This window comes from Acinonyx jubatus, chromosome C1 (assembly GCF_027475565.1).
Source record: "Acinonyx jubatus isolate Ajub_Pintada_27869175 chromosome C1, VMU_Ajub_asm_v1.0, whole genome shotgun sequence".
NCBI lineage: Eukaryota > Metazoa > Chordata > Mammalia > Carnivora > Felidae > Acinonyx > Acinonyx jubatus.
Genome location: NC_069381.1, coordinates 69516789 through 69541255, shown reverse-complemented (window position 1 = coordinate 69541255; position 24467 = coordinate 69516789). Strand labels below are relative to the sequence as shown.

The window sequence follows — 24467 nt, the reverse complement described above, 5'->3', positions numbered from 1 at the left end:
CTTGTGGTTTGTTTCCCTCTCTTCCCTTCCCCACCTCCCCTTCTCATATGTTCATCTGTTTTGTCTCTTAAATTCCACATATGAATGAAATTTGTCTTTCTCTGATTAACGTATTTCACTTAGCATAATACATTCTAGCTCTATCCATGTCATTGCCATAGCAAGATTTCTTTCATTTTGATATCTGAATAATATTCCATTATATATATGTATGTATATGTAATATTCCATATACATATATGTATGTATATATATATATATCACATCTTCTTTATCCATTCCTCAGTTCATCAATTGATGGACATTTGGCTATTGTTGATAATGCTATCAACATTGGAGTGCATGTACCCCTTTAAATATGTATTTTTGTATTCTCTGGAAAAGTACCTAATAGTGCAATTGCTGGATCCTAGGGTAGTTCTATTTTTAGTTTCTTGAAGAATCTCCATACTACTCTTCAGAGTGGCTGCACAAGTTTGCATTCCCACCAGCACTGCAAGAGGATTTCCCTTTCTCTGCATCCTTTCCCACACCTGTAGTTTCTTGTGTTGTTAATTTTAGCCATTCTAACAGATGTGAGGTGGTATATCATCGTGGTTTTGATTTGTGTTTCCCTGATGATGAGTGATCTTGAGTATCTTTTCATGTGTCTGTTAGTCATCTGGATGTCTTCTTTGAGAAAGTGTCTATTCATGTCTTCTGCCCATTTCTTAACTGGGTTATTTGTTTTTTGGGTGTTGAGTTTGATAAGTTCTTTATAGATTTTGGATACTAACCCTTTATCAGATATTTTGTTTGCAAATATCTTCCCCCATTCTTTGGGCTGTCTTTTAATTTTGTTGATTGTTTCTTTCACTGTGCAAAAGCTTTTTACCTTGATGAAGACTCAAGTAGTTCGTGTTTGTTGTTGTTTCCCTTGCCTTCAGCAACCTGTCTAGTAAGAAGTTGCTGCAGCCGAGGTCAAAGAGGTTGTTGCCTGTTTTCTCCTCTAGGACTTTGATGGTTTCCTGACTCACATTTAGGTCTTTCTTCCATGTTGAATTTATTTTTGTGTATGGTGTGAGAAAGTGGTACAGTTTCATTCTTCTGCATGTTGTCGTCCAGTTTTCCCGACACCATTTGTTGAAAAGACTGTCTTTTTTTCCATTGGATATTCTGTCCAACTTTGTCAAAGATTAGTTCACCATATAGTTTCTGTTCTGTTCCATTGACCTATGTGTCTGTTTTTGTACCAGTACCATATTGTCTTGATGATTGCAGCTTTGTAATATAGCTTGAAATTCAGAATTGTAATTCCTCAAGTTTTTTGTTTTTTGGTTGTTTTCAACATTTGGTTATTTGGGGTCTTTTCTGGTTCCATACAAATTTTAGGACTGTTTGTTCCAACTCAGTGAAAAATGCTGGTGGTATTCTGATAAAGATTGCATTAAATGGGTAGATTGATGGGTGCCTGGGTGGCTCAGTCAGTTAAGCATCTGACTTAGGCTGAGGTTATGATCTCGGGGTTCATGGGTTCGAGCCCCATGTCGGGCTCTGTGCTGACAGCTCAGAGCCTGGAGCCTGCTTTGAATTCTGTGTCTCCCCCTCTCTCTGCCCCTTTCATGCTCATGCTCTGTCTCTCTCTGTCTCCCAATGATAAATAAACACTAAAAAAAAAAATTTTTTTTAATGGGTAGATTGCTTTGGGTAGTATAGACATTTTAACAATATTTGTTCTTCCAATCCATGACTATGGAATGCTTTTCCATTTTTTTGTGTCTTCTTCAATTTCTTTTATGTGTGTTCTGTGGTTTTCAGAGTATAGATCTTTTATCTCTTTAGTTAGATATATTCCTAGGTATCTATTGTTTTTGGTGCAATTACAAATGGGATCAATTCCTTGATTTCTTTTTCTGCTGCTTTGTTATTGGTGTATAAAAATGTAACAGATTTATTCACGTTGATTTTATATCCTGCAACTTTACTGAATTCTTGTTTTCATTCTAGCACTTTTTTTTGCAGTTGAACTTTCAGGTTTTCTGCATAGAGTATCATGTTGTCTGCAAATAGTGAAAGTTTGACTTCTTCCTTGCTTATTTGGTTGCTTTTATTTCTTTTTGTTGTGTGATGCCAGTACTGTGTTAAATAGTAACGATGAGAGTGGACATACTTGTTCCTGACCATAGAGGAAAGACTCTCAGTTTTTCCCCATTGACAATGACATTAGCGGTGGTTCTTTTGTATATGGCCTTTATGATGTTGAATTATGTTCCATCTATCCCTAATTTATTGAGGGTTTTTATCAAGAATGGATGCTGTATTTTGTCAAATGCTTTTTCTGCATCTATTGACAGGATCTTGTGGTTCTTATCATTTCTTTTATTAATGTGGTATATCACATTGATTGATTTGTGAATATTGAACCAGCCATACAGCCCATGAATAAATCCCCCTTGATCATGGTGAATAATTCTTTTAATGTACTATTGAATTTGATTTGCTAATATTTTGCTGGGAATTTTTGCATCCATGTTCTTCAGGGATATTGGCCGGTAATTCCCCTTTTTAGTGGGGTCTTTGTCTGATTTTGCATTCAAGATAATGCTAGCTTTGTAGAATGAGCTTGGAAGATTTCTTTCCATTTCTATTTTTTGGAAAAGTTTGAGAAGAACATGTATTTACTCTTCATTAAATGTCTGGTAGAATTCCCCTGGGAAGCCATCTGGCCCAGGACTCTCGTTGGGAGATTTAAAAAAAAAAATTTTTTTTTTAATATTTATTTATTTTTGATAGAGATAGAGAGAGAGAGAGAGAGAGAGAGAGAGCGCGCATGAGTGGGGGAGGGGTAGAGAGAGAGGGAGACTCAGAATTCAAAGCAGGCTCCAGGCTCTGAGTTGTCAGCACAGAGCCCGATGCGGGGCCTGAACTCATGGAGTGCGAGGTCATGACCTGAGCCAAAGTCGGACGCTCAACTGACTTGAGCCACCCAGGCACCCCTCTTGTTGATTTACTGATTCAAATTCTTTGCCAGTTATGGACCTGTTCAAATTTTCTGTTTCTTCCTGTTTCAGTTTTGGTAGTGTGTTTCTAGAAATTTGTCCATTTCTTCCAGATTGCCCAGTTTGTTTACATATAATTTTTCATAATATTCTCTTACAATTGTTTGTATTTCTGTGTCATTGGTTCCTCTTGCATTCATGATTTTATCTATTTGGTTCCTCTTTCTTTAGTTTTTGATAAGTCTGACTAGGGGGTTATCAATTTTGTTTATTCTTTAAAAAAACTAGCTTTTAGTTTCATTGATTTGTTCTACTGTTTTTGTTTGTTTGTTTCTATATCATTTATTTCTGCTCTAATCTTTATTAAATTTCCCTTCTTCTGCTGGCTTTAGGCTTTATTTGCTGTTCTTTTTCTAGCTCCTTTAGGTGTAAGGTTAGGTTGTGTATTTGGGACCTTTCTTGCTTCTTAGATAGGCCTGAATTACAGTGTACTCTTCTCTTAAGACTGTCTTTGCTGTATCCCAAAAGATTTGGATTGCCATGTTTTCATTTTCATTTGTATTTTTATATTCTTTAATTTCCTGGTTAACCCATTCATTCTTTATAGAATGTTCTTTAACTTCCATGTATTTGAGGGCTTTCCAAATTTTTTCTTGTGGTTGATTTCAAGTTTCATAGCATTGTGATCTGAAAATATGCATGCTATGATCTCCGTCTTTTTGTACCTGTTGAGGGCTGATTTGTGACCCACTATGTGATCTATTCTGGACAGTGTTTCATGTGCACTGGAGAAGAATGTGTATTCTGCTGCTTTAGGATGAAATGTTCTGAATGTATCTGGTAAGTCCATCTGGTCCATTGTGTCATTCAAAGCCATTGTTTCCTTGTCGATTTTCTGCTTTGGTGAGGTGATCTGTCCATTGTTGTAATTGGGGTATTAAAGTCTCTTATAATTATGGTATTGTTATCAATGACTTTCCTTATTTTCATCATTAACTGATTTATATATTTGGTTCTTCCAAGTCGGGGGCATAAATATTTACAATTGTCAGATCTCCTTGATGGATAGGGCCATTATGATATAATGCCCTTCTTCATTTCTTATTACAGTCTTTGTTTTAAAATCGAGCTTGTCTGATTAAGTATGGCTATTTTGCCTTTATTTGGACATACAGGAGCATGATAGATGGTTCTTCATCCCCTCACTTTTAATCTGCCTGTGTCTTTAGCTCTAAAATGCTCTTGTATGCAGCATATAGGTGGATCTCATTTTTTATCCATTCTGATACCTTATGTGTTTGGATTAGAGCATTTAGTTCATTTATATTCAGAGTGTTAATTGAAAGATATGAATTGAGTGCCATTGTGTTACCTGGTGATGCTCTCTGGTCCTTTCTAATCTCTGTGCTTTTGGTCTTCCCCTCACTCCCCCTCAGAGTCCCTCTTAAAATTTCTTGTAGGGCTGGTTTAATGGTCACAAACTCCTTTAGTTTTTGTTTGTCTAGAAAACTCTTTATCTCTCCTTCTGTTTTGGGTGACAGCCTTGCTGGATAGTGTATTCTTGAGTGTCTATTTTTTCCATTCAGCACATTGGATATATCTTGCCACTCCTTTCTGGCCTGCCAGGTTTCTATGGACAGATCTGCTGTTAACCTGATCTGTTTTCAGGTTAAGGACTTGTAGGTTAAGGACTTTTTTTCCCTTGCTGCTTTCAGGATTCTTTCCTTGTCTGTTTATTTTGTGAATTTGACTATATATCTTGGTGATGGCTAACTTTTTTTCAATTTAATGGGAGTTCCCTGTGCTTCTTGGATTTTGATGTCTGTGTCCTTTCCCAGATTAGGGAAGTTTTCAGCTATAATTTGCTAAAATAAACCTTCTTTCCCTTTTTCTTTCTCTTCATCTTCTGGGACTCCTATGATACAAATGTTATTATGTTTTAATAAATTGCTGAGTTTCCTAAGTCTGCCTTTGTGATCCCTGGCCTTTGTTTCCCTCTTCTTTTCAGCTTCATTATTTTCCATAATTTTTATCTTCTGTATCGCTTATTTGCTCCTCTGCCTTATCCATCCTCGTTTTTATGTCTTCCACTGGGTTGGCATCTCAGTGATAACATTTTTAATTTCAGCCTGACTAGAATTTGCTTCTTTTGTCTCTGCAGAAAGAGATTCTCTGGTGTCTTCAGTGCTTTTTTCAAGCCCAGCTAGTATCCTTATAATCATTGTTTTAAATTCTAGTTCAGACATGTTACTTATATCTGCATTGATTAAATCCCTGGCCATCATTTCCTTCTGTTCTTTCTTTTGAGGTGACTTTCTCCATCTTGTCATTTTGGAGGAAGAAAACAACAACAATAATAATAATAGAATGGAATAAAAGTTTAAAAATTTTTAAAAATCAAATAAAGGAAGCTAGATCCTAGGTGTATTTTGGTCTGCTAGTTAAGAGAAGCTTGATAGGAAAAAGTGAAAAGAGGAAAGAAGAGAGAAAAAAATTAAAAATTAAAAAAATAAATAAAGTGTCCATTCTGTATCCAAGAAACAAAAGAGAAGAAAAACACAACAAAAACAGAGGCACCAACAACAAAATGAGCAAACTAGCAAACAAAAAAACCAAATGAAACTAGATCAGGTTTCCCCTAGAGCTGAAACTTTGCAGTAGTCTATGGTAGGCTAAACTCAGGGAAAGGATTTGTGCTGGGCTTCTGGGAGAGGGGTCTGCTGCTCAGATTCTCAGGCCAACTTGTCCTAATGGAGATGTGCCTGGAGGGCACAAGGGGGCCTTTGTGTAATGGCTCTATTCTCCACTTGGAGGCACTGTTTAGCTCATTGGGGTGGATCAGTGTTGGTGGGCTAATAATGATAAATGGCTTCACCCCACTCTCTAGTCTCCAGGGAAGGAAGTTTGCGCCCTCACAGATGCATGATCAGCCACCCTTCCTGTGTCCACTGCTTCCATCAGCTCCCTGCCTTACCCTGTCTGTGTCTGAGCTGTCCACCTATCAAACAGTGCCTCTCTCCAGAGTTTTATCTCAGGCACAGCTGTGTTTCAAAACCCCACACTTCAGAGACCTTTACAGTTCAGACCCTCAGTGATCTTATGGGGGAGGATCTCACTGTCCTGTGGCCGGCTTGTCCCAGGAAATGGTCATGCCACCGTGTAGTGGCAGTACTCAGAGTTTATGGTAAATCACAACACACAGCTGGCTCCAGGATTTGCTGGCCTCAACTGGCATCTTTCTTCCTATATCGGTGGCAGCTTGATGGTGCCCACCTTGTCTTTACCCACAGAGAGGTTGTATCACCTCTACCAAATGTACTCCAAACAGAGGAACCATTTCTCCCTATGGGACCTAGGGGATCCTCAGGCCAGTTGCCTGCTCCTGGGGCCCGGACAACACCAGAGTCTGATCTCTGAAACTTCAGACTCTGTGCTCAGCTGTTTAATAAAAAAACTGGCGGTATTGAAACCCTCTCCTTCCCCCCCCTCCGGTGGTTTTGGGGAACCATTTTCTTGTGCAGTCCCCTGTGTGTGTTTTCACTCTTTCTCTCTAGCTGCTTTCAGGGGGGTGTTTTCTTATGCAAACCCGAGTGCTGCTCTCTCCCTGCAGCCACCTCTGTCTTTCTCCTCTCCATGAAAATAGCTCCCTCCGCTCTGCAGCACCGCAGCTTTTCTCTCCCCCAGTTCACCTGTCTGCACCAAGTACCTGCCTCTGCCTTCCTCTGTGTCTCAAATTATGTGGATTGTTCTGTTAATCCTCAGATCTACTTCCTAGGTGTTCAGAATGGTTTGATGTTGGTCTAGCTATGTTCAAGGGAAGAGACAAGTATAGGGTCCCCTTACTATTCCACCATTTTAACTCCTCAGATCTTGGGATTATTATTAATATAAAGGTAAAGATAACAAGGACTTTAGAAAGCTTAAAGTTTTAGAATACCTAACTTTTGAGAAATAAGCTCGATATTTTACATATACTTTAATATAGAGTAATGGAAATTTTTAGGAGGTGTTGGGAAGCCATGCTGATAGCTACCCACAGTTGGTATCAGTAAAGTCTTTGGAGACAGATAGCATATGAATTCTATGTTGTGTTTTTTAATATAAAGATTAATTTTCAAATATATATTTATTTTATACCTTTCAACCACCTGCAGTCACTTCACATGTTCTGAGGCCACTTCTACTTTTCCTTATTGGTTTGTTGCTAGGTAAGTGATAAAGCTGGTTGCCTTTTTTAACAGCCACATGAGGTCATGTCTGTTTCCATGCCCACAGATCCTCTTGGGAGAGTATTTTCAGTAAAAGCCCGGAGGTGGTGACTCCTTTGCAGCTCCAATGTTGCCAGCGCCTGGTTGAGCTTTGTAAACAGTGCCTGCTAGTGGTTTACAAATATGCAACTGACACAAGAGGATCACTGTCAGGCCCTGGTACTGATTGGAGTAACTCCAGGTACTTGTTTACATTTCTACACCCTGTGAGTTTTATATAAAGTAATTCCACAATGCAGTTTGCAATTGAAAGTCTCTTTTCATTTATATAGCTAGAGAAAAAGCTAAAGACCAAAAATTCATACCCGCTATTATCTACAAAAGACTTTTAATTTGCACAGTCTTTACCTTTGAAGGACCAAACAAGGACAACAGCCACAAACCTGAAGGTGACAGAAATAACCTACATGGAAATGAGATTATTTGGTTTATATACTTTTGCTTTCAAAAGCCAAGTAAAAGCATCCAAAAAATGGTAATAAACTTTTTGCTCCAATAAGGATATTTCAGATTTATCCATCAGCCTGATAAGTTGGGAAGATGCCTTTAGTTTAATTTTTGTTGTTCAGTATGCCTCCACTACTCCTTTCATCACCAAACAAATCTATGGGAGGTGAATTTTGTTAAGTTCCATTTAAAAACTGAATTTTAATAAATATCGTCCAGTTAAAATAGGTAGTTTTCCAAATCATAAAAAATAATGTTGTTTTCAAGCTGCAAAAATACACAGAGTAAAAAAGAAGTACATTTTAGGATTTTTCTGTACAATCATAGTTCCCATTAGAATTAAAGATGGATATGCGACTTCATTTTTAGTATATATACATTGAAGTACTACTCAAGATAGAAGAGAATAAACCAGGGGCGCCTGGGTGGCTCAGTCGGTTAAGCGGCCAACTTCGGCTCAGGTCATGATCTCGCGGTCCGTGGTTCAAGCCCCGCGTCGGGCTCTGTGCTGACAGCTCAGAGCCTGGAGCCTATTTCAGATTCTGTGTCTCCCCCTCTCTGACCCTCCCCTGTTCATGCTCTGTCTCTCCCTGTCTCAAAAATAAATAAAACATTAAAAAGAAAGAAAGAAAGAAAGAAAGAAAGAAAGAAAGAAAGAAAGAAAAGAGAATAAACCATGACTTTGAAATACTAAATGATAGTCAAAAGATGATAGTATTCAACTAACAGTTGAATAGGCAATGAGGAAAATAGAACCACCATAGCTTGGATTTTCTCTTTGAAATACCTATAAATTAATCTGTTTATTATAAAAATCACAGAGAATATAATAAAGCTAACTTTCTATAAACTGACTTACAACAGCAGAATGGCTTGGAATATATTTAACAAAAAGTATTGAAAGATGTATTTTTAATCTTTGTATTGGATTCTGACTGTTGCATTACCTTTAGAAGCTGCTTGATTAGAACAATGGTAAAGATAAAGCTAGCCATTAATATTTGAAATATGTAAATATCAAAACAATATTCTACAGTTTAATGGTTTGAAGCAAATTATTGAACTACAACTTATATTACTTTCATTGGTATTTTCATATGGTTTGAAAGAATGATGGTCATTATTGAAATATTACAATATATAAATGAAGAGGCTTCATTTTAAAGAGTGATACTCTGGAAGGATGATCAGAAAAATCTTAAGTTCCAGTCTAGGAAGCATGGTTTCAAAATCTTTAATGTCACACTTGCAATTACAGATTTTGTAACCCATTTTCTGTTGAGGGATCTTATAACTTCTGTAGACAGCCAAAAATAGAGTGAGGTCATTCTGGAGGAAGAAGTTACACCTTGCAGTTGGTTCAGGCCTTTTTATTTTCTCCCCCTTTTGGTGGTCAGAAGAGATATTCTTGACTCTGGAACCTTGAGTTCTGGACTTCTGATAAATGCTCACTATAACCCAAGTATGGTGATTATAAGCATTTTGGGGGATGGATATTAGTACACACACCCTCTATTTCTGCCCAAGTTCAGAACCATTTGAGAGAGAAATGTAGGAATCAGACAGGTGATCATCAGAACGTGGCTTCGTTACTGAGTAAAGCTACATTAAAGGGCATGGTATAGATTTGATCCAAGTGAGTTCTCTAAAATTGACTTTGAGAATTAAATGTACTGATCCAGTCGTAAGCAGAGCTGGATCAACCCAAACCTTCCACACTACCCCATAAAGTCTAGTTCTGTTGGTGTTGGCTAAAGAACAAATAAGGATGCACCCTTTCTGCAGATAGACTAATCCAACAAGAGAAGGGGGCCAAGCCAAGCATACCTGGTTCCTTCTTTTAAACCTGAAAATCAGGGACCCCTGGGTGGCTCAGTCAATTAGGCGTCCAACTCTTGATTTCCGCTCAGGTCATGATCTCACAATTTGTGACATTAAGCCCCACATCGAGCTTTGTGCTGACAGTGCAGAGCCTGCTTGGGATTCTCTAGCTCTCCCTCTCTCAACCCCTCCTTCTCTCTCTCTCTCTCTCTCAAAATAAATAAATAAACTTTAAACCTGAAAATCAGATAACTCACTTCTGGGAAAAGGTCAGAAATTTGGTGGAAATTCTTCTACTTGGAAACCACAAGGAGGGAAGAGAAATGAACCTGTCCTCCTAATATCTAGCTATTAAAACCCAAGTCAGTGTCACATTAATTTAAAAACATGTGACAACTAGCCGTATCTTCTTTCCCTTGTCAATTAAGAACCTATAGCATTTTACTTTATATGTAGAAGTCACTTAACTTATACTTATTAATGCATAGATAAATTTCATTTATTAAGTTACCTAGTAAAGTATAAATTAATATTTATAATTTAATATATACCTAATATAAATAATGTATGGGGTATACCTAAATACTTTATGAGGAGATATAAGTTTAGTTCATTTATCTATAAAATTAAAAGAGAAGAAAATAGAGATAACATAATAGAGATAACATATATATATATGTTATCTCTATTTTCTTCATATATATATCTATTGTATATATATATACACACACACACACATATATATATGTATATATTTTCTCTCTCTCTCTCTATCTCCAGGATACTAGAATTAAAATGTGTTTCTATATTTCATATACTGAGCTTCCATATAAGCTCATTTCACAAGGTGTTTCATGGCTAAAAACATTTTTAGTTCAAAACATTTTGAGTTCAAACTTCTGCCTTCAGTAATGAGCACTAGGTTTTTGGACAAATCTTCCTTTTAATACAAACTAGAAAAGCTAGACAAAATACCGATACCTTTGCTTGAAGACATTGGAGAGTTAATTGGGTACATAATGAGTGCTTGTTAGTATTGAGTAGTACTTTTTTTTTTTTAATGTTTATTTTTGAGAGAGAGAGAGAGAGTGAGGGAAGGGCAGAGAGGTGGGAGGACCGAGGATCTGAAACAGGCTCTGAGCTGAGAGCAGAGAGCCTGATGCAGGGCTCGAACTCACAAACTGTGAGATCATGACCTGAGCCAAAGTCAGACACTTAACCAGTTGAGCCATCCAGGTGCCCCAGTACTGAGTAGTACTTTTGATAGACTCATGGGCCTAAGGGAAAAAAGTAACAGTTCAAGGTCGGCCAAAGATGGGGTTACCCCTAGATTCCTAGGAGTAACAGTCATCCAGATGTTTTGCAAAGCAGAAGTTAACAGAATTACAAGGAAAAATAGATCTACAACCATAGATGGAGATCTATCTATCTATATATATATATAAATTAAAGATATAGAACATCTTAACAATATAACAGACTTAACTGTCATATATATGACTTAACTGTCATATACAGAAGTGAATCTAATAATCTCAGAATATAAAATACCAAGCACAGCAGGAATTTTTACAAAAATCAATCATATAGTGGAATAACAAAACATATTTCAACAAATTTCACAAGACTTAACTCATACAGAGTTTTTTTTCAGACCCCATGCCATTAAACTAGAAAATAATAGCAAAGATTATAATTGGAATATCCATACTTTGGAAAGATAAAAAAATTATGCTTCTAAGTAACTGATGAATCAAAGAAGATCAAAGATCTTAATGGTCATAAGAAAATATTTTGAATGGATTTATAACAAAAATACTATAATAAAAATTGCAGTATATAAAAAATCATTATTATAGGCATATTTATAGACAATTTATATAAATTGGCATTAGGCAAGAGGAAGGCACAAATTTAATGATATCAGTAACCATTTTGAAAAATGACAAAATGACATTAAGATAAACCCAAAGAATACAGAGAAAGGAGAGCAGAAATTAACAATAATGAAACAAACAATAAAGATTAACTTGGCCAAAATGTGTTTTTGAAAAGACTAGTAAAATTGATGAACAACTTGTGAGACTGATCAAGAATACAAGAGCCAGAAATAGTTAACATCAAGAACAAAAATGGAGACATTACTACAGATCCTACAAACATTGAAAATTTTGTAAGAAAACAGAAACAATTTCATGCCAATAAATTTGGTAATTGAGATTAGGTTAACAAATTCCTGGAAAAAGACATATGTATTACCAAAAGTGACACAACTTCTTGTTAGGAAGTCTTATATAGAAATTATTAAATAGTCTTGACTATTGAAGAAATTGAATCAGTAATTAAAAACCCTCTCAAAGGTCACTCTAGATTCATAGGTTTTCACTATCCAATTCTATTAAGCCCATCTAGAGAACAGACAAGGAGGGAACATTCTCCAACTTGTTTTATGAGGCCACCATACATTTGATACTAAAACCTAACCAGGACATTATGGCAAAGGATAGTAACAGCTCAATCTTATTCCAATGTAGATGCAAAAGTCTTAAATGAAATATTAGCAAAATGAACCCAGAAACTTTAAATCGGATAATGTATCATGACCAACTTCTGCTTATTGCTTCAATTTAAGGGTGCAATAACAGTAAAAAGTGGTCAATGTAATTTTTATAGGATAAAAGATCATTTTAAAAGATACATATACATCACTTGATAGAATTCAGGGTACATGTTTTTTTAAAAATGCAAACTAGAAACAAAAGGGAAATTCTTTAATTTAATGAAGAATAACTACAAAAAACCTACAACCAACATGCCTAATGATGAAATGTTGAAGGATTTCCTTATGAGATTAGGAAGAAGACAAGATTGCCTGTTATTACCACTTCTATTTATTACTGTACTAGAGGTCCTAGCTGGTTCAATGAGGCAAGCAAAAGAAATAAAAGGCACTAAAGTAAAACTCAATGCTAGTGGATATGATTATTTCATAGAAATCTAAATAAATCTACAGATAAATTATTAAGTAAATTTAATAGTTTTAATGAAATCAAGGTCAAGAAAATCAATTGTATTTTTTCTATATAAACAGATCAAATATGAAATTTTAGATACGATATTATTTTCAGTAGCATCAAAGAATAGTTAATACTTAGGAATAAATGTAACAAAAATGTGTAAGACTTTTAGGTAGGAAAATGTAAACTCTGGAAAGATATACCTTGTTCATCATTGGAATCAATATCATCAAATGTCACATCTCACATAGATCTGAACATCTCTAAATTCAGTATAAATTCCAACAAATTATTTTTTTGGGGGGGGCCACAGTATTTGACCAAAGCTTATTCTAACATTTATATAGAAAAGCAAAGGGCCAAGAATAGTTAGGACACTCTTGAAATAGAAAAATAAAATGGTAGGGTTTATTAACTGTAGTGTACTAAGACTTTTAATAAGTTAAAGTAATTTAATTTAATAGTGTAATATTGCCAAATAGATAAATAGACCGACGGAAGCATTCAGAAAGTCATAGGTAGACCCAGGCATATATAGAGACTTGATTTATGAGAAAGGGAGGTACATTTGATTTATGACAAATGGGAAAAAAGAAATTTGTTTTAAAAAATAGTGTGGAGGCAATTAGGTTTCTAAATAGTAATAAAAAAAGGAAACTTTAACTTACTGATACCATGTACAAAAATCATTTCCAGTGAATTGACTACACAGATGTGAAAGGCAAAACCAAAGATTACGCAGATAATATAGTAAAATCTTTTCATGACTTTGAGGTATGCAAAGATTATAAAAAATAGGACCAAAAGTGCACATCATAAATGAAAAAATGGATTTTGCTACATTAAAATTAAGAATATGTGTTCATTAGAATATATCCTAAGAGGGTTAAAAAACAAGCCACTGAATGGAAGAAGGTATTTGCAGCCTGCATAACCTGTGTAAGATTTTTAGAAAAATCTTACAAACTTCTAAGAAAAATCAGAACAGTCTATAAAAAAAAATGGGGAAGATACTGGAAAGGAGGGAGGGTGCTATAGTATAGGGTTCTGGAATGTTAGGAATATTCAGTTATTTAACCTGGGTATCAATTTTACAAGTAATCACTTTATAATATTCATTAAGCTAGACGTTTATGTTTTATACATTTTCAGATGTGTACTATACAATTGAGTTAAAGACATGGTACCATTATGGCCCTAGGCCAAGATAGCTTGAAACATCTATCTCAGAACAGGGGTAGCCTTGCCTAGTGAGGCTGATTTCATAACACATAAATAATATTTCACCTTTGTGCACTATTTCTTTGGCTCTATACTCTATTAAACAGGCATGGCAGAATCTATTGGACTCTTCAGAAGAGAAAACTGAAAACTGAGGCTCTTGGAGGTTAAATAGCTTATCTAAATCCACATTGCTAGCAATGGCAGAAGTGGGACTAGAGCTTCCCCCACCCCGTACCCCAAATCAAAGTTAAAACAATGGGACAATCCACACTCATTAGGATGGCTGCTATCCCCAAAATGCAAAATAATAAGTGTTGGTGAGGATATTTAGAAGTTGGAACCCTCATGCATTGCTATCTCAGAATGTGAAGTGATGTGGCTGCTATGGAAAACAATTTGGTAATTGACCAAAAAGTTAAATATAGAATTGCTGTATGACCCAGCAATTTCACTCCTCAGTATAAACCCAAAAGAATTGAAAACAAGTACACAAACAGATGCTTGTGCAGCAATATTTATAGCAATATTATTCACAATAGCCAAAAGGTGGAAACAACTTAGGTGTCCACCAACTGATGAATGGATAACACCATGTGATATATACATACAATGGAATATTATTCAAGTAGTCTATATAAAAGAATAAAATTGTGACTCATGCTACAACATGGACAAACCTTGAAAGCATGCTAATTAAATAAGCCAGACACAAAAGGACAAGTATAGTATGATTTCACTTACATAAGGTATCTAGAAAATATCTAGACAAATTCATAGAGACAGTAGAATAGAGGTTACCATGGAATGGGAGGAGGAGGAAATGGGGATTTCGTGTTTAAGGGCAAGGAGTTTCTGTGTGGGATGAAAACATTTGGAACTATATCGCGGTGATGGTTACACAACCATTGTGAATGTATTTAATGCACTGATTTGTACACTTAAAAATGATAAAACTAGTAAGTTCCATGTTATATATCTTTTACCACAATAGAAAAAAAATTAAACACAGGAAAAATATTATGATGAGCTTCATTTACCTTTGTTCCCCAAACTAGAAGCTGAGTTTATTTTGGGGTCTGAGGGGCCCTGATCTTACTCTAGGACAATCTTGGAAGGTGGGTGTAGCTTAAGTTTTCAAGGCTAATTCCCTACCAGTCTTGTAATGCTCACATTCCAGAGATCCTCCGTGGTCAGCAATAAGTTGGCATTGACAGGCCAACCAATTCTACGTCAAGTAGAAATTAGACAAATACATGTTTTATGTCTATGTGATGGATATGTGAGGTTGTGCACACCTAGTCTCAGAGATGAGAAGTGAGGGTATAAGTGTGAGGTATTTTTCCTTGGTATCTACAAATTAGCTATTTTTGTACATCAAGAGTAAGCTAGAGTAAAGGTAGAACTAAACTTTTCACATTTTTTTGGTGCTTTAACACAAAATCTTTAGATAGATATATATAGGCTATAAATGTACTTCCCAGAGATCTACTTCTTGCTAAAAATGATGAAATTGTATTATTTAATATTATTGCAAAGAACATTTCAAAAATAATCTTTGATGTTCAGTTAGTGTGGAATCTCCCAAGAGATATTAATGGAGATTTTAAGGCATATAATCCATTGTGTTTCCCTGTTATGCTTTAAAATATCCCACAGCACTTGCTTTAGGGAAACAAAGTGTTTCTTTCAATGTAATTTCATATGCTTTTTTTAGTTCATACTGAACTTTTTTCCTCAGAAAAAGTTTCATTTTAGCTTTTTCTGCTTCTATTAAAAAGTTTAGGTTTGTGGATGTATAATTTTTTTCTACTTTCTAGGTTATTTTACACTTCATAGTTTTGAAAAACTGAGTATAATCATTGTATCCATTGGTTTTAAAATTGAGATTCACACAGAGAAATGGCCATATAATACAGTAGCTAGGAGCACTGATTCTGGAGTTGGTGCACATGGATTTGAATCTGAGCTCTGCCATTAACTGGCTGTGTAACTGTGTGCAAGACATTTGACCCCCATATACTTTAGTGTATTCATGTGTAAAATGAAGCATACAATAATATCTACTGTATAGAATTGTTCTGAGAAGTAAATGAGTTAATATTTGCAAAGCAATTGGAATAGTGGTGAGCACACAGAAAACACTAAATGTTACATAGGTTAAATAAAATAGTATAGCTACCCCTGGACTTCGTGTTCTTATTTTATTTTATTTTTTTCATCTGCGGAATGGAGATCTTTAACTCAAACAGATATGTGGATATTATTGTAATGTCAGTAGTAACTATTGCTCAGAAATTCTTCAAAAGGAAGTTGGTAGAAGTTATTGTTTACTCTGAAAGTTATCAATATAATCAGGATGCATTTTCAGTAGAAGAATAACTCTCAACCAATACAAAGTAGTGGGTTTTGGTCAAACACCTTATTTTCTTTTGCACCTCTGCCTTAGATAGGAAGGGAGTCTTTTCATGACAGAAGACATCAGATTAATCATCATGATTCCACTAACTCTTGACATAATAATTAATCCATATAAATTACCCAAGTGATATTAAGAAAATAATTTATATAATCTGTGATGTGAGAAATCAATTGTTTCATTATTCATCACCCATTGTGCAATTTTGATTTAATTTGGTTTGTTGTATTATTTTACTGCTCTATTAACTTAATGATTTGAGCAATTATTTATAGTTTGTGGTACTAGGTAATAGATTTAGAGGATATCATTAGATAATTCATGATAAAGTGATGTTTATGAATATTATAGGGAATTCCATTTTAATTTGAATGCTGTATGCAACTTGATCATAAGGAATTCACATTCTTCTATAAAATTCATATAATACAACTATAAGTGTAATTTTCTGTTGACATAGAGGTATAGTAATTATCAACATTATTTAATGTAGAATAGGTAGCTAATTGTACTCTTGGCTGTCAGTTTCTTTGTGTATCTCTGGAAGTGTGATACCGTTGCTGTTCTAAAGTCAAGTGAAAAAAATAAATGAGTTGATGCTCTACCATTGTTTATTTTTTCAAAAATTTCAAGCCTCCTTCTATTGCTGACTATAGTTTTGGAAATTCCTCATAGATGTCTTTGTCCTGACTTTATACCATGTCCTTCTCATCATTACCAAGACTTATACTTTTAATAGCTATGTTTATGTGCATTTGCTCATGTGGATTTCCTTGTGGATTTCCATTTTTCTCTAGATATATAGATTGGAGTGGCCTAATGCTAATCAAAGTTTTTCCAGAGAGAAACAAATTATACAGGTGCACATTCTTGTTTACAATTCCTTATTCTCAAATCTCTGAAAACTAAAAAGGAAGAGTAACCTTTTTATTGGCAAATCTGACCTGACCTGAATTGACATGAAGTTATTTATTGTTTTCATCCTGTTTATTGTAAGTATGCATACATTTAAATACAGAAATATTAATGATTTGATTTCAGGATGCTGCCCCAAGCCCCCATGGAGATATTATATCATATATAGTATATACACTATAGTGTTCTAAAATCTGGATAATTCACGTATTTTCAAATACGTTTGGCTGCAAGGATTGCATGTAACCTGTAATCATGATTGTTTTTGGTGTTCTGTTACCATAAGAACTATGTGGTCTAGGAATATAAATTTTATAGTTATGAATTTTAATCTTTAATTTTTCTCTTAGATTACCTTAGTCCTAATATATTGATGAAATGTTTTTAAATTATAACTAGTGGTTCCAACATCCTTGAAACAAACAATTATTACTAATGTGGCTAGCCAAATTCTCATATCACATACTTTTAAGAAATATTTGACTAGTTTCACACATTATTTATAGAGATTAACAATGAATTCCAAATTAACATGAGCCATGCAAATAGTTTCCTAGCATGTGAGTATAATGGCCCTATATGGGATGTCTTAGGACACTGAGATCGTCATATATTGCATCTATAGGCAGCCTTTAGGTAAGGCTTTTATGAGCACCTTCCCACCTCCCCACCTCAGTCTGGGAGAGGGCATTTTTTATGTTGAATGCATTGTTGTTATAGTATTGTTTTTCATGTAGGATATATAAAGTATTAACCAAGAACACTTTAGTGAGACATGTTCATATTAACTTGTTTGTGAAAGTATAACTTTTTAACTGTCATTTATAGGTATTTATTACCAGGAAGTACACAATTCTTCATGAGAACACCAACCTACACCTTGAAATACAGTTCACCTGGAATGACTCGCTCCAATGTTTTGTTTACGTCCCGATATGGCCATTTGTGAAACAGAAAGGAAGATCACCATGGATTATGCATAATAGCAATTCATTTTTTCCCTCCAATTTAAACATGCAAAGAAAGTGACCATTAAGTGCTGTTTTATGTATATATGACATATATGTGTGAAAATATATACACATGTGCACTCAAATAATACATATATATTTATTATAATATATGAAAGAAGAATTAGCAGAAAACTGGATATAAGACTTAACCTTTCTGGAAATGTAATAAACCATGCTAAAATTGTTTACACAAATATGTGAATGTCTAGAATTTGCTAGGTTTATAATTAATACGTTCCTACTAGAAATGTTATTTTTGCTGCAGAATATATAAAACAGAATTGATCTTAAAGATCCCATTTCAGTGTTAAATTATTTTCTAGACAACACATCTTTTGACTTGAAAAAGCATTAATAGTATAATACCTTATTAATTCTCTTATATATAGTAGCCATTTAAAATGAAAAACAAAGCTAGAAGCCTGGTGTTGCTTGATGATAGGATTAAATATAAGACGGGTTTATCATTACTACAGCACACTGCAAACTACTATAAAAATCCCAACCTGAAATTCCCAACATTTTTATTTCTCCATATGAAAATTTAGCTACTTGTGATGATGTACATTTTCAGTAAGGATCTAGTAAGATCATATAATGACCTAAAATGGAAGACAATCCAGTGGGTTAAAGTAAACAAAACATAAACTAGCTTTCATTTTTTATGTTTCATTGGGAGTCACATAAAGGAACAGAAAATGATGGTAATAACAAAATCTTTCCATCTGATTTTTGTATCTCATATCACTCACTTTTATTTGGAAAGTATATCTCCAATGGGTACATATGGTTAAATACAATTTCTTCTGTTCTTCAGAAGTAGAAGAGTTGACATTTCAAACTCATTTTGGAGTTATAGGGTAATGTGTCACACTTACAAGTCTCTCAATGTTGAGACCAACTAACATTGCAAAGTCTAATAAAGAGTTTCACATTGTACCATAGAAAATAATCTAAATTATTGCAAATGGAAGATTTGGATTACTAAATATTATTAGTCATGGATGTACCCTTGAGAATTTTCAAAAATCAAAATAGAGTATGAAGTTTTCTTCATGTGTAAAGTTATTCTGCATGAATTTCTTAGCAGTTTACTTCCTTTTCTTGCTTACAGTTTCAAAAACGATGGGTGAGCATTCAGTTTTCCATAAAAATATCAACACAGCAGTATCATTGACATGGAAGTCCTTAGAAATTGTGATATTCATCTTTTAGAAGTTTGTTTAAACTTCTCCCAACAGTCTTATTTTCTCACAGATGCTAATTATTGGCAAAATGTAGGAAAGTTTTACCTTTTACTATCCTAGAAACTGTTTTCAGTAAATCAAGAAATGGCCCCAAAGCAGGAGAACTTAAGAGAGGCAAACTGTCCGGTTTTAATTTACAAATTGGATAATTAGCAACCTGAAGTTGTAAGTTAGATACATTTTGCTTTTAGAGCCATATTCTGAGGCTGTGATAGGCTAAAATAGGTTTTTCCTTAAATTATCGCTACTTGATTCTTTATGACTACCTAACATCCATATTCCAATAGATACTTTTCCTTGCTAGATGCATCCCAAAGAAGAATTTGTTATTATCTTTGTGGAAAAAGAGGATGAGGATGTCAGGATAAAGGAAGTTACATTTTAACTCTGAGTATTTGTGACTCCACTTTGTGAATTACTAAATTCATTGCAGATTTCTTAGAATTAATAATGTAAAAATTGGGATATTACAAAATCATTTTAAGAGTGATCAGCAAGTGGGTCTTTTCATGAAGTATTTTTTTAAATCATCTTTCTTTTAAATTCATGATTTCTCCATGAATGAGACATAATTTCAAGTGTCTGGTATATGATATCAACCCAGTTTGTCGGTCACTCACTTGCATTAATTTAAATCAAAATGGTTATTTCTTATGCTAGAGTGGGTGCTTTGGAACTTCTGTCCTCAGTGATAGAAGACTAAAATTTTTATTTAAAACAAAAAAGAAGAATGTTTAACATGGGGATGAACCCTCTCCCCCTAGAAAACACATACACACACACACACACACACACACACACAATTTAAAAACCAAAAATAAGTTAAAATGTGTGAAACTACCCAATGAACAAATTTCACTTCTCTAGCTACTTAGAGCTGGCTTTTTTTGAACACCAGAATTTTATTGCTCACATTTGCATATTTATACTGATCTAGTTTGATGTGATAAAGTTGTGAATAAAAGCCATGTGCTCATTATTTATATATGCTACCTGGTATGCTGTGGACTATGGTTGCTATAGTGCTTATTCCCTAATGAGAAACTAAGAAGAGAAGATACACTAGTAAACCATGAAAGTCTCTAGCGGCCACGGAAATGTTTTAGAGGTATAAAATATTCCTTAGTTTTTATTATAAATTTTTTATTCATAGGGTTAAAACATATTAATATAAGTGATAGTACGGGTCTGATTCTCTCTCTCTCTCTTTTCCAGGAGAGAAAATAACTTTATTTGAAAAACTCCAGAAGTTATTCAATATTCACAGAAGTTTTTAATAGGGAATTTGGGTTACTTAAGTTGAAAGTGTATTTTCATTCTGTTAGAGAAAACATATCTCTACTCATTCTGTTAATCTAAGATCAGAATGCTTTCCAGAACCGTATATGATTGCAATGATTTCCAGAATTATATAAAAAGCAATCTTTATTTTAAATCATCATCTATGAATATGGTATGAGATTACAGATTTGTTTTCACTTTAATTATCAAGCATTGTAATTAATTAGCATTTGCTTTATGTAATCCAACTATTGTGATTCATATTTTTATTTATTTTTATTAGCAACAAATTTTATTTTACTAGCATTTCATTTACCTTGTGTGTATAAAAATGAAGCTATAACAGGATCAAATATGGAAATAACCTTTGCCAGATGCAAAGACTTATACATATTTTTTCCATATGTCTAAATTAGGTCTAACTACACAAAAATTGCCTACTAATTTCTCCTCCCTAAAACTAAAATGAGCCAAACTCAGACAGAAACAAACAAAAAAACACTCAATTTTCTTTTCATGTAGTATTTACAAACAACTAGATGATAGTGGCTTGTAGACATCAAGGATTTCATTCTAATTCTCTTTTTAATTTGGAAAGCATATGATTATAGAATTTCAAGTTGGAAGTTATCTAACTTGAAATTTCACATTGTAATATAAATTAATCCAAGTGCTTTTGTCTTTAGCATGTCAAAGCCATTATGTAAAATTCTTTTTAAATCTAAACATACACATTATTTGACCTTTTCAGTGTAACAAAAATTGATAGTTGCATAAACTCTATTATTCCTAGGTTTCTATAAAGCACTGATTCATTTTTAAAAAGGTATTCTTTAAAAATAATAGCAAATACCTCGAGAAGAGTGACAGAAAATACCTTCCTTTTCTTTTCTGTAATGCTAATTTACATTTCAAATCTTAGCTTACCTAGTTTTAAGGGCTAAGCAATAAAAAGTGTAACTTCAAATAGTTGTGTTGCTGTGACTTAATTTTTGAAAATTGGCTTCGCTCTTTAAATTGAGAAATTTATGTTTTCAAGTTCTGAATTAGTTATGTAAATATTTTGGGTTAATAGTACTTACAAATAAATTAAAAAATTAGAAATATATTCATGATGAAAATTTTATTTCTTACACTGCTTTTTATTTCTTCCTTTTTTCTTTGCTTCTCCTCATCTTCTTCACTTTAAGCTCCTTTTGAAGTTTTGACCTTTGCGTGGAGAAGGTCAAGAAAAGATATCTGCTGCCTTTTAAATATTGGTTTTCCTTGTATTTTATGGTGGTGTATTTTTGCCTCGGCAACAGTAAAACTTAGATAAAATGTGTTTAGATCAAGTTCTATTCATCTGCTATTTTTAAGAACCAAGTTTCTACGCCTAGAAAGCATGGATTGTCTAGACCATTTGAACCAAGATGTATGGATACAAAGAATAACCTTGCAACCAAAAAGTAGTATATTAAAACTTATTGCACTCTTTAAGATTGTTGCCCTTTTTTGGTGATTTTTCGCCACATCATAAATGGGTGTATGGTATATTGAAGGAAAATGATTCGGGTAACACATTTTGTATTAACTGGGCTGTATTATCTAAGAAGGGCTACATAAAACTTTTATTTTATCCATCCCTACTAACTTGAAAACTGTTGGTAAAATCATTATTCAACAGACTAATATTTTTTAAATAAGTAAGAAGGCTTACTTTACAAAAGTAGTCAGATAATGCTCTTATTTCTCTTTCAAAGGCTAACAATGGCAGTTCTTGGTCCTGAACTCGTTGGTTCATCCAATTAATACTGTACACGCTACAATATCGAATATTAATAGATTTGCTGAAGATTCTGGGTTTCAAGAATAGCTTGAAAGCAATACATTTTGCTACCATGAATCATGACTCAAATTATCCCCCATGTGCTTTACTACCTGTGTATGAATGCAAATGTTGTTACAGAAAATATGCTTGAAATGTCAACACAATGTGCAATTACTATTGCATTGTCATGCTTTAGCATGTGATATCTGTATGGTGAAGTTATTTCAATTACTATAATAAAAAATGTTTAACATAAGAAAGCTACAACATGTCATCAAATGGTTATTTCTGTTTTACACATACACACCGTGTTTTTAGTAGTGGAGGAGACTGGTCAATTAAGCTTTCAGGTGATGAAATATATTTTCACAGTAATTTTCTTCTGCTGTGTAGACAGCAATAGCACTATGGGGATAACTTTACCTTCTATTAAAGTCAGGTCGGGTAAACAAAATTGGTGTCAGTTCTTTTCCTAGTTAGCTGAAAGGCAAACCTTTCTAAAATTTAGAAATGATATTTTCATATGTCTCTAGTATCATTCCTTATAACAAAGTATTACTAATCTGAATAGAATTATATTAGCATCTTAGTTATGAAGTTTATTTTTCTTAAGACTTTATCATTTTGTCATCGTTAAAACATCATACTAAACCTCAGTAAGAAGCATATCCTAGTCTCATCGCCATTCATACCATTGTTCTTTAAGGTGATTATACAGAAAGAAGTTTAGAATATTTTTCCTTTAAAGAAAGGAAGCACTTCGGTTAAAAATCCTGTCACGTGATAGGAACTTGAATGCATGAATGCCTTCGTTTTTGGAATTGACGATAACATGGTATAAATATTGACTTAAAAATGGTTTTAAAAATTTTAAATTATTTTTATAATGTTAAAGTATTCCATGAATGCCTTAAAAGTTAATTTTTTGACTTTTTTTTCAGTGACAGGTAAAGATGAGGCTAGTGTGGGTAGTTTGGTATCTCCTTATTTTATCAAATAATTTGTAAGATATATGTATAAATTCAATTAAATGACTAGACATCTTTTTAAATTATAAAATAAATCCTGAAATAATTTCAAGTGTAGAAAACTTCATACAGTGCCGTAAAACTAAAATAACACAGCTATTTTGCAGAGAGGAAGGTAATAGATCTTTAAATTAATTTGGAGAGAGTTATCCCTTCATGATTATTCATGTATGTATAGAATATGGTGACAACAATGCCTATCACCATGATCCTATAGGTTTGTAAAACATTGGGTGTAAAATTTGGGTTGTGTTTCTCTACTTTCAGGACCTGAGTCCTTAGTATCTTAAGATATGTTGAGAGTTTTCAGCAAGAGATTAGAACGTACATCAGTTTCTAAACTAATTTTACTATGGTACCTTTCATTGAAATTCATTTCCCAGGACTAATCTTCTGTTGACCAAACTTTGGAAAACAAAAAACTAAACCATTCATTTATTAATAAAGTAATCAAGGTATTTACTTAATCATTTATCAAATATGCACTGGTGGTATAATTATGAGCACTGATAAATCTAGTGCAGGAATTTACTTGAATCTGTCAGTTGAGAAAGAGTTGGTCATTTCCAGAGGAATCTTTGAAGCAGGGTTTCAACAGGGATGGCTTGATCCAAGAATGATGGTCACAGGTAAATTACCTTAATGGTAAACCTGAACTGTATTAGACATTTGCAACACAATTGTGATATGCAAAGTGATATAAAATGCTTAAGAATGTAGTCAGAATGAGGTCCGAGCTTTTAGAAAAAGATATTAATGATTTCTTGGGTCTAACATGATAAAAGTTTGTCTCTAATGAGGTTCTCTTGTCACCCATCAGCAGGTAAGAGCTTTGTACGTAACACACAGTCTATCTAGAAGCACTTGCCATTTGAAAGCATCTTCTTATGCAAACAAAAAAGGCCTCTTGGTTTACAACAAATTTCCCTCAAAGCTGGAATTGATTAAAAGTTTGTTGGATTATTTATGAGAGGCAAGATTTATTGAACCAAATTTTCCCCG

At 33.9% G+C, this 24467-nt stretch overlaps 1 protein-coding gene across 5 annotated transcripts in view; it reads left to right on the top strand.

The window, feature by feature from the left end:
- TTLL7 (tubulin tyrosine ligase like 7) overlaps positions 1–22704 on the top strand; it is a 141846-nt gene extending 119142 nt beyond the window's left edge. For 3 of the 5 annotated variants that reach the window (XM_015070415.3, XM_053214323.1, XM_027058758.2), the window contains 2 exons: positions 7254–7427; positions 17915–22704. In XM_015070415.3, the coding sequence (XP_014925901.2) occupies positions 7254–7427; positions 17915–18035 (295 nt within the window). In that variant the 3' untranslated portion in view covers positions 18036–22704. Of the gene's footprint in view, positions 1–7253; positions 7428–7518; positions 7722–16968; positions 17164–17914 lie in introns of all 5 variants that reach the window. The other 2 variants (XR_008295008.1, XR_003420084.2) reach the window with 2 other exon arrangements.
- Positions 22705–24467: the final 1763 nt, after the last annotated feature.